The sequence below is a fragment of the Triplophysa rosa genome, linkage group LG7 (genome assembly GCF_024868665.1).
Source record: "Triplophysa rosa linkage group LG7, Trosa_1v2, whole genome shotgun sequence".
Taxonomy (NCBI): domain Eukaryota; kingdom Metazoa; phylum Chordata; class Actinopteri; order Cypriniformes; family Nemacheilidae; genus Triplophysa; species Triplophysa rosa.
The window spans coordinates 12,854,867-12,872,235 of NC_079896.1; the positions used below are offsets into that span (position 1 = coordinate 12,854,867).

Sequence of the window (17,369 nt, forward strand, 5' to 3'; positions counted from 1 at the left end):
GTGTGTGTGTGTGTGTGTGTGCATGCTTCTAGTGCTAATTTGACAGCGAGCTTGCCATTCTTATTTACGTACTATAGTTTCTGGGTAGAGATCTTCCTCTAGCACACAATTACTGCATAACAATCCTTTCCAAATTTCAGCCTGTTCAAGCCATTACACAATATAAGCTGTTATCATGCTTGTCTGTTGTGTTGTCTGTTTTCCCCATGCAAAAGCATGACTTTTGAAGAACAAAGTCTATTTTCGCTGTGTTCTCTGAAGTGAAAAAATGTCGTAGTTGGACCAGCTGTCTTTACTATTATGCATTCATGGCATCAACTTCTGCAAACCGTTTGTGACATTTAAGACCTTTTATGAAGGAAACCTGAACAGATGATGAGTGAAACCTCTGTCACTTCTTATTCTGTTTAAAATCATTGTTTGTAGTTAAGAGCATGACTCCTTTGAACATCATTATTCCTTTTTTCTGGGTTTCTGGGTTACATATCAAAGGATGTCAGATTTCCCAAGGCTGGCATCTGAAGAGCTTTAGCTAGGAGGGAAGAGACTACAACCAATGGAGTCTGAGAGAGTAAAGACAGCACTGCTAAATATGGCCTGCGGTTTTAAGCAGAACTAATTGGATTGAATTTAGTGGACATTAGGTGATCTTAATAAGCTCTGCACTCATAAGTTAAAACTAGTAAACCATACATTTTGTCCCAGTGTAGATAAAGCGTATTACTAGCGCTGAATTGGGACAACATAAGTTTGACGACACAGGGCCAGTGACACTCAAAAAGTACAAAAGTTTGTATTGTCAAGCAAATAAGAAAAAAAACATGATCATACTATACACAGAGCACAGTGGGAGATATGATTTTTCTTTACATGAACATTACAGAAACACTGTTGGATACAGCAAAGGATATGACAAGGTCTAGCTAAAAAGGATTTGTATTTGTACGATCATGGTTGAGACTCATTCCAGTGATATGAAATCGTTCAGCATGGATTGACTTGACTGTGTGTGTGTGTGTGTGTGTGCGTGCGTGCGTGCGTGCGTGCGTGCGTGCGTGTGTGTGTGCGTGTGTGTGTGTGTGTGTGTGTGTGTGCTATGTGTATATTGGTTGATTATATTTGACATGTTAAATGTTTTATATTATAAATCCACGCAGTTACTGTACAATACTGTATTCAGATATCAATATTAAAGTCATTAAAAACTTACATTTTCTCAAAGTTAGATACAGTGAAAAAATCCCATTAGGCAGCATTCAAGGACAGGCATTCCCAATCTGCCTCTAAGAATATGCATTTCTTTGTTCTCTTAAGGAATAAAAACAAAATAGGCAAATACTTTACTACGTTGGTCTTCCTCCATAATCACTTAAATATGAGCTCAGTTATTACGCTGTATATTAACTTCAGCTGTGTGAAAGGAAAGATATTCACATAATAAATAAGGATGCAGGCCCTCTCTACATGTTACCTTCAGAATGCTAACATGAGAAAAAAGCATATGAACTACTTTAAAAACAAAAATAAAACCTCACTCCCTCCATATAAACACCCACACAGTTCTGTTTCCAGCTTGTTCTTAACGCCCATCTCTCTTACACTGAGATTATAAGGCGTGTGTTGCCCTTAGGTTCATCTCATTCTGTGATTCCAGCAACATACACAGCAGTTAACCTTACTTTCAACTTCAACCACCTCAGGAGGTTGAGAAAGAACATTTTCTGAACATTGAGAAACAATGATTTCAATTGTAGGAAATGACTCAATGACCATTTACTGTGCTGTGACTGTGTGGCAAACAAAGCAGCATAAAATTCTTCATAATTCCTCATAATTTCTTTAGTTTCACAGAACCAAGAAGTCGTACAGGTATGGAATGACACAAGAGTGAGGAAAAATGGTGGCAGAGTTATCATTTTTGAGTAACACGTTATTGTGTAGACCTGCTGATATTACACATTCCAGTGCTGACCTAACCTTTCAGCACCAACTTATTTCATTTTTAAAATAGATATATGAAAATATATATTGGGTTATTCTGGACATAAATATGATTCACCTGTGGCGACCTTTACAAGGTTGAATCATTCCACAGTAATCTTTGGTCTATATCATCTTTTGGGGTGAATCTGGGACAAGCTGTAATGCTGTATGGGAGATAGATATACACATGGTAACTTTGTAAAAAAACAGACAAGGCGAGAAGTGTTTGGGACAAAATACAGAAGATACAGACTGTAGGATATAAACATATTAAATATATTAAAAAGATATTAAAACAGGACCCAGAACTGAAAAACTAAGTTAGAGGGATAGATAGAAAATTCTGTCATCATTTACTCACCCTCTTGTCATTTTAAACTTGTGTGATTTTCTTTATGTTTCCTTAAATGATAGCTTGAAGAATGTTGGTAACTGAACAATGGCATTGACTTGCATTGGTTTGTGTGTCCATACAATAGAAATGAATGGGTACTACCGTTGTTCGGTTACCAACCTTCTTCAAAATGTCTTCTTTTGTATTCTGCAGAAGAAAGTCATGCAGGTTTTAAATGACAAGGGTGAGTAAATATTGACTGAATCCTCATTTTTTGGGGGGGTGAACTTTCACTTTAAATCATTGCACATTATCTTGTGAAACATATTGAGAGAAATTAATTTGTTTTGACGCAACCCACTTTCAATTTCCTACATGTGCATAGTTTTGTAACATAATGCGCAAATCTAGCATCTGTATATGATTAAGAGTAAATCTAGCTATTGATAGGACCCATTTAAAATGTAATGACCTAAATGTATTAATGTAAGAGAGAAATATGGCCAATGAAATTTTATGGTTGCGGCACAAAAAATATGAGCACTCCTTAAATAAAACACCTAAAATAAATGTAAAAAACAACTTTTTTGATGAACCCTTCCTTCTCTCTCTAAAATGAGTGTGTGAAAGAGAAAAGCACAAAACATCAGCAGAGGATGCTAGATTACAATAATTGTAATCTCTTTAAATATAATATAATACTACACTGTAAAAAATGATTTTTTGAGTTTGTAAATAAAGCTAGCATTACTCGAGTATGTTTACAAGCAAGTTGTATTTTGTCTTTCTACTTTAAAATGTGGTGTTTAATTCAATGTGTTACTTGAGGTTCCTTTGTAATTATTTGTGCTCTAATACATAAGTAAATTTAAATGAAAATGCCAAGTAATATTTACTTGGTGTTTTGTCATTAAATTAAGCGATGTATAAAACTGATGAACGCAAGTAAATTATACTCCACACAGCCATATAATAGCTGCGCGTGCGCACTTCGGACATTACAACTGGCGCGAAGAGCCTGAGGAAAGCTTGCGCATCGAAACATTTTTTTCAGTGCCTGAGGGGATTAAACTATGGTAAGACATTAAATGTTTTCTTTTTAATTCATATAGTAACGTTTGCAGCATAGTGCAGCGTTAATAAACTTTATTTTCGCTGGTTTGTTTGAGTTCGAGTTCTTGTTATTGAGTCTCGGTATTGCTAACATTTCTGGACAACGTTTGCAAACGCGGTTGTTTTTTATTATGCACATGGATAATAGAATTAACGTGATGCTAAGTTAAGCTATTAATATGTTGACAGTGTTCAGTTTGCTAAACGTAGTGTCAAGTCTCGTATGTCTAACGTTACGTAACTTAGACAAATAACTTAACCATGTAATGCATATTCATAAAGTTAAATCAAGTTTATGCTCCGTATATAACCGATATGATATTGATAAACTTGCAGTAGCCTGCTGTATGTGAGTGTTAACTTACCCTTAGCTAACTCTGACTGGCGTTGTTGTTACAGATAGAATGGTGGATCTTGAACTAATTTGTTCTAACGTTTAAAAATTGGTATAAGGTTAGCCTATGTTCAATGCATAAAGGTCAATAAGTTCATTTGAATTATTAATGACAAATAATCTAATTGTGGCATTAACATCCATGTTCATCTGTTCCACAGGTATTGGACTCACCATTCTCACCAATAAAACATTTTTAACTGATGCCAGAGGAAATGTGAAGGTGGTTTAATGGATCTGAATTGATTTATTTGATTACCTTTTTTATTTGTTTCTCTGTTTTTTAAATAAGCTGTTAAATATTTGAATTCAAACACTGAATAAAAGTATTTTTGTGAAATACCTGTCAGCGTTTTTGGTCTTCAGATACATTTTACTTGACACATATTAATACCTCATATGATTTCAAGTAATATTTACAAAAAACAAACAAGTAAAGACTACTGAGGAAAAGATAACTAGGACTCTTGTTAAGAAATATTAAGTATATTTAGAAGCATTACTTAAATAAAATTTACAAACAAAGGATGAGTAAAATTTACTTGACCCCGTACTTGGGAATTTCTAGTAAAAACTACTTATACATGGGTTTAGCATTTACTTGGACAGTTCTGATCAATTTACTAACATTTCCTGAGTGGAAAACCTTGCCTAGCTTTTTTCAAGTAAAATTCACTCCAAATTTTTTTCAGTGTATAATAATTATAATTTTATAAGATTTCCTTGAGATTTCCTGTGTCTTATCTTTGCCAACATCCACACTTATGGGCTAGCACATGCTACACATAAGGCCATATAGCAGGTAGTATTTCATAGCATTAGTAGTTTCCCATGAGTGGTTTGATTAGATCCAATTCAATGACCCTTTATTAAAACAACCTTCGCTAACTCTTCAAGCAAATCAAAACAAGTAGATGACAGCGTACAGTAAGTGTATTGTGGCTTTGCAAGAATGTGTTAACACCATTGATGACAAAGATGCAAAGACATGCATTCAGGGTTAATGTTCATTGTGAGTAATGTGCATTGTGTCTGCGAAGATAACCCACTATGGCAGTGATTGTGACTTTGAGAGCAGAATATTCTATAACAAAAGGCTCTGCATTACCATAGCTTTACAATTGCTCTAAACAGTTGTCAAGCACTGTTTTCTCTCTGGAGCATTTTGGTCGAGATGACGGTGAAAACCAGCCGTCTGTCACTGTTATTCAACCGGCCAAACAAAAGCTGCTAAGTGCTGACACAATTTATATAACTCTTTACATAACAGAGCACAATACTTCAAGTAAACACATTTGTTGCCCGATTTACAAGTACAATCACTAATTCTCCACTTTATACATCTGAGCTAACACTCCAAAAGAATGCAAAGTTTGAGAAAAAGGTGGTAAACAATTCACTGAGTCCTGTGATGCAATTATCGCATAATACTGAATATATTGAAGGTTTTAAAAACATTTTTTGGCATATATGTAAAATCAGGTCATATATATACAGTATATATATATATATATGTATATATAATGATAATTAAAGCTTATTAATTGTGTTCCATACATTCAAGAACATACTTAAAGAGATAGTTCACCCAAAAATAAAAATTCCAACCCTGTATAAATTATTTTGTTCTGATGAACACAGAAAGATATTTGGAAGAATGCTTGTAACTAAACAGTTCTTGGCCACCACTGACCATAGTAGGCAAAATTACAATGGAAGTCAAAAGTGTCCCGGAACTGTTAGCTATCCTACATTCTTCAAAATGTCTTCTTTTATGTTCAACAGAACAAATAAATGTACACAGATTTGGAACAACTTGAGGGTGAGTACATGAAGAATTATTATTATTTCAATAATATATTCATTTTTGGGTGAACTGTTCCTTTAAGAATTAAGTAGTTCTTGTTTCTTAAAGAGAAATGATGTTATGCTTATCAATAAAAAATTCAAAGTAAATGTTGTTGTACATACAGCGAGAGTGAAATAAAGAAAACAAGGTTGGAACAAAGCAAGAATCAGTAAGAAAAATAGTGGAGTACTTTAGACATTCTCCCCGACTAAACATAAGAGAAATAATAATATGGTTTTCAACATACCAGCCAGCTACAAGAATATGGGCGTTTTCTCTGTGCACGAAAGGCTTTTGTGACAGCTGGGTATCATACATTGGCACAGTGTGGCTCTTTCAGGGTTGGCGCATATATCAAAAAGGAATCAGATCAAATCTTGTTGGCTATTATAATTTTACTTTTAGTACAAATATATTGGATATCTTACTTCTATACACATTCAAATTTAAAAACCCATAAAATGGAATGACGAAAGCTGTGAGATAACCAAACACCTACGAGAGGTCTCCAAAACAAAGCTCTTATAAAATGTTTTTTATGCAATTAAATATTTAGCCTCACAGGCATGATTCTGAAACTGAAACATGATTCGTTTGTCTCTCTCTGAGTACTGCCGTATGCCTCTATGCCGTATCTAAAACAAGCCCTAAAGGATCGTCATGTATTGCCATGTCTAGTAATGAGCAACACTTAAAAAAAAGTCGCTACATAATTATTATATAATTATGATTATATAAACACCGTGAGAGTTCATTTGACCCTTTTTAACACTGGCGATTTTGCTGTGAGGAATGGGGTGGAGTTAAGGCAGGACACCTTCCTCCTAATCCAGTCCTCAAATCACCCTCCTCCCGGCCGCCAGCAGGTGATAATCGTAATCCGGCTCTAGGACAGGATTCCATGTGATAATGAGACTAAACTGGACAGACGTACACCTCAAAAAGCAGAGACCTGAAGTTGTTACCTTAATGATCTATTTCTACCTGATCTGACCTTTTACGACTTGTGTTGGTGTAACCTGATGTAGTCAGGCTGATTCAATCAGGCTAAACAACCTGTTAAATAAAACTAGATAAATTGGACATTACCACATTTTTAGTTTCTCTCAATATTTTAGTGTATCTAAAACAACAGTACGTTGTACCCCTCTGATGCAGCTGTCCTGCATGCAGAGGGGTTGTGCAACGAATAATCGCATCCAGAAAAAAAGTTTGTGTTTGCATAATATGTGCACTGTGCACATTAATTTTGTATTTATAACATTTATTGATTTTCCATTTTATATTTTTCTATACAGTACATGTACACATGTATCTTTATAATACAAAATTAATATGCACAGACAAAAACTTTGATTCTGAATGCAATTAATCACGATTAATCGTTGCACAATAGAATCTAAATACTGATAAGAATATAAGTGTGGATATTGTTTATACGAATAACCCTGTAGTGTACCAGGAAATCAGTTTTGTTTCAACATTAATCTTATAATCTTAGTCCAAGATGAATGTTATGCTAAACAATCACAGTATTATTGTATTGTGACCTGGATCCATATAGCCTAATATATGACATGACTCCCATAGCATTTCATGCTAAATATATTCAAGTTGATTCTACTTCAACAGTTTGGTCAAAAGTGTGATAAAACTGGTCAATAAGAACACATAGAGCAAACAAATAAAGAGAAAGACTAAAATATTTTTGCAACATACTAGCAGAAATATGAATCTCCCATCTTCCACCTCAATAGGAATCTCCCATGACAGATACAAGATGAATCTCTATTAGTGTTTCTACTGAATTACTGTTCTGCCAAATTGTATATCCCTTGCTAGAATTCCTTGCTGTACTAAGCCAACCAAATTGGTATTTAGAAATTTGGGGATTCTCTAAAAGTGTGGTCTCCTGCTGCTTGTGCTGTAATTGGCTCAGTTTTAAAATTGAATTGATTTACCCTTATATTACATTAAATAACAAGATATCTGAATAATACATAGCGGTCTTCTTGCATTTTTATATCAACTAATTGCAAAACCACTTACTGTATAGCGAGTCGGGATATAAATTTAATTTTGTTTTAGCATAATTTCATTCAGAAAGAAAATGCCATTGGTTGACTTACAGCTGCCAAATTTTAGTGGGCAGGCATGAGCATCCATAGGGAAGTCCTCCAACTGCATTGGGCATTCTGCTGATATGGTCAATCTGAAGAAAGAAACATTAACATGTAAATAGATCTATTCAAATATCTTTAAAATAACTACTGTATTTGTATAGTTAGATTAAACCGGGTTGAATGTGCTCTTAAGATTTATTTAAAGAACAAGGGTGCCATCCTGTGCTACAAGTGAAGCACTGCCAAACCGACAAAGTAAATCACTTCTAATTCTGGCTTTGCTTAGACACTCACGAACACACTGACACAACTATTTTCCCAGTTTTTCTCAGCTGTCATTCATGCTTTATTTCAATATCTGAATGCAAAGTATTTTGGGGCTGATAGTGCCACCTGCTGGAATTCTTGAGAGCAACAAGTCAGAAAATATAATACTCAAGAAATATGTCAATAATTTATTAGCATATTTGCATGTTTAACTTGAAAAACAATTATTTTATTAACCTGTTTTTGGTTCTGTGCACTTTTAAATCTAGATTAAAAACACACTTGTTTAGCTGTGCATTTACAACCAGAGCACTGTACTGGTTTACATCAACTGCACTTCTATTTCTAATTTCTTAGAAACTTTTTATACACTCACATTTTTAATCAATTTTATTGCTGTTTTATTGTTTCTTAAAATCTAAAGTATTTGTGATCTTAAATCATTAGCATTTTAAAGATACGTCTTATTTCTCTTGTCAATCATTTTATGTAAAGCACTTTGAAATGCCCTTGTGTATGAAATGTGCTATATAAATAAACTTGCCTTGCCTTGATGTATAGCCTACCGTGTACAGTGTACCTAACGAACCCCCTGCAATTCCCTCGTGAACCACAAGGGTTCGCGTATCCCAGTATGGGAAATCCTGCTGTCATAATATGTACTTTCAGTTCTCACCATTAAGAGAATTGTCACCTCAAATTTCTTATACTATTGTTTTTCTCATCTTTTCTACTATTTATTTTTCATCATTTTAATTACATAAATGACCCATAAAAAAACCCGACTACGTTTACCTCATATGTTTGATATAATATATATGTTTCTTACACAACCGTAATGAAAATAGTTTCTGGATTACCCTTTAATTTTACATTACCCCGTCACATATTTTCCGTACAGCTTTTCTGATTCTAAATAGTTTCAACTTTGTCTAATTACTGCTTTAAAATATGACTTCAACTACAATGTAATCAGTAGTTTATTACAATTTTATTGCAGCAGAATACATGTTTTTAGGTTGAATTAAATGTAAACAAAAACAGTATTTATTCCAATAAAGTAAGAGAATCAGAATCAGTTTTCAGAAATACGGAGAAGACTGCAGTGGCTCTGCAATGGCTGAAACATCTGTACTACATCGCCCCCTAGTGGAGTAAATACAATTTGTGCTCACATTAAATGCGATTAAGATGGATTTTTAACATTATAAAAACAATGTAAAGTCATACAACAATCTTATCTCAGAAATTGCCTGGGAATATGATATTATGTTAGATTTTATAGTGTTTCAAAACTGCTCTACTATCACTTTGTGAAACAGGCAAAAGTCTTTAGATGTGTAAAGAAAACTTAATTGATGAATTGAGCTCACCACACTACAGAAAAGCTGCATAAGCCTCTTTTAAGCAAGCTTTTTTTTATATACGTCTGCTGCTGAAGCAAAAGTCATTAGCAAGGCCATTTAGCAAAGCAATTGTAGGAGGCCAGAGAGGATCATGGCTAGCATTATCATAATGGCTACCTTATTATGCCACACTGTACGCATTATGCCCTCACTCTCAAAGTCCCTGCTTTCCATTCAGGGCTTTGGTGTAAGCAACGCAATAAGATGTAAGCATTGACCCTCAGACGACAGCATAATGAAAGGCGTGATATTGCCACAGTGCTGTAACTGTTTGAAACCTCCATCATCAGCAGCTGAGGAAGGGGCCAGAGTTGAAGGGCACGTGGTTGCATCTCTGACTGGAAACCCTGTGAGAATGTAATTAATGGGGCGGGACACGTGAGGTGCTGTTCCGTCGCTTAATCAACGCGGGGCCTTCATCTCTGACAGCTTGGTGATGAGTTGCTGTATTGTAAAAATGAAAGACTGTCCTCTAAACTCAACCTCTATTCACCCAGCTCACACAACTTTATCAAAACCAGCCATATGGGAGGTGAAGGGCTCGCTGTGTACTTACTGAAAGCTGTATGTGCTGAGGTCAGCGTTGCTGGATGTAGAAGAAGTGATGTGGCACTCGAGCCTCGACAAGCTGTGAGAGTGTTCAAAGCTTCATACTGACTGTGAGCTTGGTTTGGTCTGCGATAGTCCATTAAAAACTATTTCTGCTCGACCGCTGGCTGTCTTTCAAATATCATAAACCCTGTTCTATAGATGGATTTTGAATCTTTAATAGTGGCTGATCCTGTGCTAAAGCAATATTAAGTTACAAATAGCAGGTGTAGTATTATATGACGCACCATTTAAATGACTACTTAAAGTATTTATGTGAATAGTAACTAGGTGATCATGTTTTTTTCTTTACGGTATCTCATACAGTGGGGACTAAATATGCCAAAGCCACAAATCTGCATTTTGCAAGGTTTTTAGCAAAGAAAAAACTTATCTAGGTTTTTATATCTCAAAACTATTTAAAATACTACATTAAATATTTATTAGAATAGTAAAGAGGTGGTCATGTTTTTTTCTTAAAGGGATAGTTCACCTCAGATTGTTCCAAACCCGTATAAATTTCTTTGTTCTGCTGAACACAAAGGAAGATATTTGGAAGGATGTCAGTAACCAAACAGATCTCATCCCCCATTTACTGCCATAGTAGGGAAAATAAATACAGTGTACACTGTACACTGTACGAGGCGTACAGTGGGGACTAAGTATGCCAAGCCACAGATCTTTAAAATGAAATTTTTGTGTTTTCTTTCAAACTCCTGAATTTTTAGCGAAGAAAAAAATCCAAGTTTTATATCTGTCATGACCATTTCAAATACTGCCTAAAATATTTATTAGAATAGTAAAGAGGAGCCATGTACCCGAGAATATTACATCTAGACTTTGTATCTATTTGCGCATTTAAAGTTGACTTGTATAATGAAAAATCTGTGACATCTGCGCTATTATTACGTGATATTAGTGAACAGTTTACATGCTTTCATTTTAAATTGATACTCCCAGTTTGCCTATACTGCACCATTCGTCTCAACATGCATATACAGTATACACAAGCTAAGACATTATTCAAGTATGACAGATCCTTCAAACGATTTGACAGTTTCTAGAACATCTCCCTTTTGTTCAATCTCATAACCTCCTTTTTAACGCTAATAAAAGCCCGTAGACTGCATTCCACTTTTAGAATGAGGGTGGTGAAACAGTTTGCCCTGCTTTTTGATTGCAGCTAAGGTTCTCCTCTCCATCCTAAAAGGAAAGAGAAGAAAACCTACTGCTGATCGCTTTTCCGGAAACAATGTGCGCATTAGCGAGTGGTAAAAGGCCCTTTTAATGGTTCGCACTGTAAGGAAATGCAAAGCTGGGCAGACTTTATAGGCAAACTACAATAGCTCCAACATCGATTTCTAAATGACATACACTGAGTCATTTCCTTCTCAGAGTCATTAATGTTTGATTGATGAGCTCGCCTTCACTCTAAATGACAATGTGATCACGAAAAGCAGTTCTATTTAAGTCTTCATCAACTGAATGATTTCGTAATCATTTGTGTGTTTGGTCTCATAATACAGCAAAGACAGCAAAAACAACAAACAAACACATTTTATGCAAATAAAATGATCCATCTTTTTCATTTATTTTAGCCCTACTACTTGAAATCTAATTGTACCTGTGTTACCGGATCCCCTTTGCATCTAAATTTGAGTTAATAAAAGCTAATAACTTGTTTTACAATGCATTAGCATAACTGTAACCTCAGGGAATAAAAGCAACTGACTAACATCACTGCGATTGTGCTCCTCAGCACTTAGTCAAGCGTTTTCCACAGTATTGATGCCATTCTTACAACAACAATAGCGACTTTTATACAGTCCTAACACAGCGGTGCACAGAACTTGGCAGTAGATTGTTGCTGATGGCAGCATGGCGAGCAGAAACCGTGTGTGTTTGAATGCGAGTGAATGCATGTGCGCTCTCTCCCTCTCCCTCTCCCTCGCCCTGCTAGTGCGAGTAATGGAGCAGACAGTCTGTGGAGAACGACACAACAACGGGGTATAAACATACAGCCACATGCCATCTTTCTGCTCTTCCTTTGTAGTTTCTCTTTGTCTTTCTCCTCTCTCTTTCGTTTCTCTGGTACAATCTTGGGTTGCTCACCTCAGCCTTGAGGCACAAAGTGAAAATAACATAAATGAGTAAACAGCAGGGGCAGAAAGGGGCAGGAAAGGGGCTCATCGGTCTCGCTCGTGAATATTAATGAGGTGACATAATACCCGTCCTGCAGTCTCAACCGATTCGTTGAAAGTCGTTTTAAGATTGAACTTTTTGACAGCATATTCATCCGTCCGATTGATTACAGACGCAGAGTCGAGAAATCCTAGCTTCAGCAGGGGCACGCTAAACATTCCCACTGAGATTGTATGGTGCGTAACATGAGCAGTTCAGCTGGAGCCAAGCGCGCGTGTGCTTATCACACCTGTCAAATGACAAAGGTTCAGTGCACAATGTGGGTGAGGAAGCCATAATGAAATGTTGGTTAAATCTATGACTCCGCTACCCATAACAACTCAAAACCCTTCAAGCAGACAGTGGTTCACATGCTGACAGGGCTTTAGTGTCTAAACTGGTACCTCATGGTGTATAGCAATGTCCCATCATCCTTCAATCTCAGCAGCTTGTTGGGCGTGGTCATGTTGTGGGCGATAGATTTTTTTCCGTTGAGGAAAAAGGTGTCGGGGGTCCAGATGTTGCTGGCCAGCAGGTTATTCAGAGGTAGCATCTCCATTGGGCCCTTGAATCGCAAACGTTCGTCTTTCCAGCTTTGACGGAAAAATACGTCAATGGTGTACTCCTGGAAGGAAAACAGCAACGTCATTTATTGGAGCACTGGTGTGTGGGGGTGGGGAGGTAGTGGGTGAATTTGAAAAACCAGGAACGCTGTCCCGGGTTCTGTGATGAGGGGGATCAATGTGATACCATTGAAGTGGGCTCAGGGTAGAGACGACTTGAACATATATAGTCGTGGAAAAAATCTAATGTTTTATTTAATCCGCATTTCTCCATGTATTGTGGCTATTCCAGTCCAGTGTCTTTTCAATTTCGACATTCAAACCTCAAATAAATAAAGTCACCCAACAGCAATGTGAAAGACATGAAAACTCTGATAAAAATCGAGGTTATCACATTTGTTTTACGTTTCCTAAATACATGTACAAATATTGATGCTGTATTGCTTAAAAGGGAATATGAACTTGTTTTCTTCGCAGTATTTGAGATCTGAAAAAATACAGAGCATCTTTTCTGTTATTTTGACCTGTTTCTCCAGTTTTCATTGTTCCGTTATAAATGCGAATAGAAACTATATTTTGATTTGAAATTTGGTAGAAATGAAGAGTTTGGTTCCAAAACGAGATAACTTCAAAAATCTTGTTTTTTTATAGTGCATTCCAATTCATATCAATCAAACTGCAGTTGGTTTGTTTTGATTTAAGCCATAATGTCTAAAAAAAATACAGCTAACTAACACAATAAAACACAAAAAAACATGATAACATAATAAAAAACATGATTTTGAGTTTTCTCATTTTGCAACCAAACTCTTCAATTATTGTTAGTAGTTTAAAGAATGAAACAAAAATGATAATTTACCTAATCACATACCTATAATAGTAAATTGGTAATAGTAGTAAATAGTAAAATAGTAAAAAACTGAAAATAATTTTGAAATGGTCTCTTACGTTTTCCCACAGTTGTATATATATTTTTCAGCCCTGTGAATATACACGATGGACCTTTCTAATGGAGAACCAAAAGCATAATTTTACTAGATATAAAAACAGTAGCATCAGTTCACGTTGAGATATCCAGCATAATGAATTTTAGTCCTACAGCGGGAAATGTTGGCGAGGTAAAGGAATGATTGAGGCTGGGTTTAATGAAGTGATGGGCCCCTTGATGAAATAGAAACACGGATGGGAATTTCCAGCTGCGCAGTCTAATGAATGCTGTGTCTAAATGAAGAAAGAAAATGCTTCTTACCATCTCGGTATCTGAAACTGGCCCAAAGCTGGTGACAAAGATGTTGGTCTTAATTTCTGTCACTTTCTCTGTAAAGCCAAATGCAGAATATGATTAATCAGATTCATTTTTTATTTCATCATGTATAAAAAAACTTCTCCTTTTCCAAATATGGAACTGCGATATATTGCAATACAATGGCTCATTTACTTTTTAGTAATAGGGACACATGCACAATACATCCAAATATGACAAAATGCATAAGTTTAATGAATGCCTTGATTCTGACATACACGCGACATATTTATCAGCTAGCTGTGTTCTCTTTAAATGAATGACTGTCTTCAGTAGCATTCCGTTTTATTCATCTGACTGCGCTTCTCAAAGCCCTACATCAGGTTCACTCCCATTATTTGTCTACCGACATCACAGCGCTTCTCTCTTGTATTCTCTCCCACATACTGTAAATAAAGTAGCCCAGTGTTTATTCTCGCTCTCTGCCAGAATGCCTTGATTTTGCCCTCCAAGAACAATGAACCTGCGCCCTTTGAAAAGAATGATAGATTTTTCAAGGTCATTGGCCACACGTCCTCCCTCTCTCTCTGTCCCTCGCAAGAACACTGTAATTGAGAGTGCTGGTAAATTGTGGCCATTTGAGTTTCACAGAGGACCAGGCAATTTCAGTGATCACTTCTGCTTTGTGAAAACATCTCTGCTTGTAAGAGATTTTTTAGTTTCTCTGTACTTCTGATCTGTTGGTGGATTGAATAGAAGCAGCAACCGTCGCCCCTTTTTAAATGAAAGTCCTTGATGCTGATGTCACGATGGAATGTACCGAGTTGTTTTTCAAAACCCATCAGGCTTTATCTGAAGATGCCTTTTCAGAACGACTACCAAAGGTCAATGTCAGTTGTAAATGGTGTAAAAAACATTAAAAAGGAAAAAACACCTCCAAAGCAAAGCTTGTGTGTGATCGGATAATGTTTTAAGATAGAGATGGTATCTAGGCAGAGTTTACCTCCTAGCCCAGGTCGCAGTCTGTTATCATAGCCATCCAACAATCCATCCAGTATCCGTGTGAACACTGTGATGTTATCATTGAGCTCTGACTCTTTAGGGGTCCCTGCAGTGGACTGGGAAAGGCTGATCACACAGAATGAATAACTAGAATTACCACAGAGAATGAATAGCCAAAAGCATTCATTTCCAACTATGAAGTGTTTTAGAACAATGGTCTAGAAATATGCTATCATCAAATCACATAGACATTTTTTTTACATTTTCTAATAAAAAAATGATCGATAAAACAAAGAGCACGAACGAGAATATTATAGTATTAGAGTTACACACCTCAGATGGCAGGTGAAAGTCATGAAAACAACACCGACCCAGAGACTTCTCATTTTGGTGCTGCAGTGTGGTCCATATCCCATACCTGCAAAGAGTCCAGCATACAGTCATCCACACCAGCACTGATGAGAGGGATATCCAGACAGGCTGTATCACTGATAATATGATCATTCTCAGTGAGAGTGAATTATGCAGGCTTCTTGTATGAGGTACTTTATCGTACAATTAAGAAGTCAGATTGAATGTATGCAAAATCTCCTCATAAAAATATCATATTTAATTTTAAAAAAGTTCATCAAACAGCTCTGTGATGAGAATGCATGCTGTAACAGTATCACACTTAAAGCTACACAGATTTAGATATTGTACATTAGATATTTATTAGTAAATAAAAATGGCTGTTTTAATTATCACTGTTTTAAAGCATTTCTAATAGCTGATTTTATAACAGAAACCTAAACAATGTCCAAAAAGCATGATCAAATCTCGTGAATAGCAGTTGGGCACGTTTCTTGCAACGCGCTCGTTTGTAATTTGGCTGTTAGGGCGCAGAGTTTGCAGCAGCCGTAATTCTTAACAGCCTCTGGCGTATAAACTTGCCCAACTCAGTATTGGCATTTAAAGCGAGACTTACAAAGAAGTGCATATCAGAGATGCATAATCCCAGTACTGTAAAAGCCCCATTTCTTACCTGAATTGTGCGATGGATACACGTTAAAGAACGGCAACGAATTCCTTCTGAAGCGCTGAGCAAAATCCCGCAATGTTTAGTTTACAGCTGTAGGGAGATGCGTTGTTCTTCACATACATCCAGTCTTAACAAACACACAGACTCATTGTTCCGTCTTCTCGTACGTTTCAGCGACTGAGCGACCGCTGCAGAGGAACCCTTCCTTTCGTCTGCATCCCAAAAACCTCTTCATCACTCATAAATCCAATTGAACAACAGTAAGCGCACAGTAGGCTACAACATCCCCTTACAACAGTCTGTTTTTTCTCTTTCCTTATTCTCCCTCTACACAGCGCATCCCCTTTAACACACCATTACTTTTCCCTTCATCCCGCTACATCGTTTTTTGTGGCAGCCTACCGTACAGCATCTCAACGCTTATCTGGGCGTCCGTTCGAGCGTAACAGATTTCAACGGGATTCTCCGCTTACCGGGTCGCCGGTTCGGACGTCCGTCGCCGTCTCCGATCCGACTCGACTGTCACTCTAGTAACATTCGTTCATATTTGGGAGCAAAGTAATAAGACGTCACCTCCGCTCGAGTTGCATAATTATCCCCCGAGGGAAATTTTAGCGGGGTTTGAAACTTATTAAGTTTATTTAGAAAAATGCGCGATTACCCCGTCGCGGGCGAGCGATAAATGCGTGGACCGTAAAAAACGACGGATTTCCCAACAATTCTGCTTGCTGGGCATTTTCTGACCGAGCATTTACCCGTACGCAGCTCCCTTGAGTCAGTGAGGCTGTTTAATGAAGACCGGCTTTCTCTAAGGACAACCAGCAGACCAATACTGTATATATATCCACAGATATCCACTTATTGTTTAAATATTAGATTTGCTTTTTTTAGTTATTGTAATTTAAAGCGCGTCCTGAGCTTAAATAAACTATAAGTCATTAAACTAATAAACTGTCTATATACATACTTTATTTATATACAAATATATAATAATAGGTCAGAGAGAGATAGGCTATTTCAGATTTTTACCAAAACCAAATGCGAAAACTCAGATTAATGGAGCGCGTTGTGTTTTCTGTTTGTGTTTGGGAAAGAAACAGAATTGTTACGGGTAGTTATGAGGACAGCCATCAGAGGGAACTCTTATCCCATTTTTTAAGATGAAAATGACTCCGCAGTGCCTAAACTTGGTTAATACATGACAACCAGAACAGAAGACAACCAACTCCAATTTCATGTTCTTGAGTAAAACTTATCACAGTTTCTGCTGAATTGGGGACGACTGACAGGATATGTAGGCTT

General features: G+C 36.6%; 1 protein-coding gene across 1 annotated transcript in view; it reads right to left on the reverse strand.

The window, feature by feature from the left end:
- Positions 1–17,136, reverse strand: part of gabra5 (gamma-aminobutyric acid type A receptor subunit alpha5) — a 38,104-nt gene extending 20,968 nt beyond the window's left edge. The window contains exons 1-6 of the mRNA XM_057338146.1: positions 16,071–17,136; positions 15,380–15,464; positions 15,048–15,172; positions 14,051–14,118; positions 12,643–12,863; positions 7,803–7,885 (exon numbers count right to left, since the gene is read on the reverse strand). Coding sequence (XP_057194129.1) covers positions 7,803–7,885; positions 12,643–12,863; positions 14,051–14,118; positions 15,048–15,172; positions 15,380–15,462 — 580 coding nt within the window. The 5' untranslated portion in view covers positions 15,463–15,464; positions 16,071–17,136. The remainder of the gene's footprint in view (positions 1–7,802; positions 7,886–12,642; positions 12,864–14,050; positions 14,119–15,047; positions 15,173–15,379; positions 15,465–16,070) is intronic.
- Between the last annotated feature and the right edge of the window lie 233 nt (positions 17,137–17,369).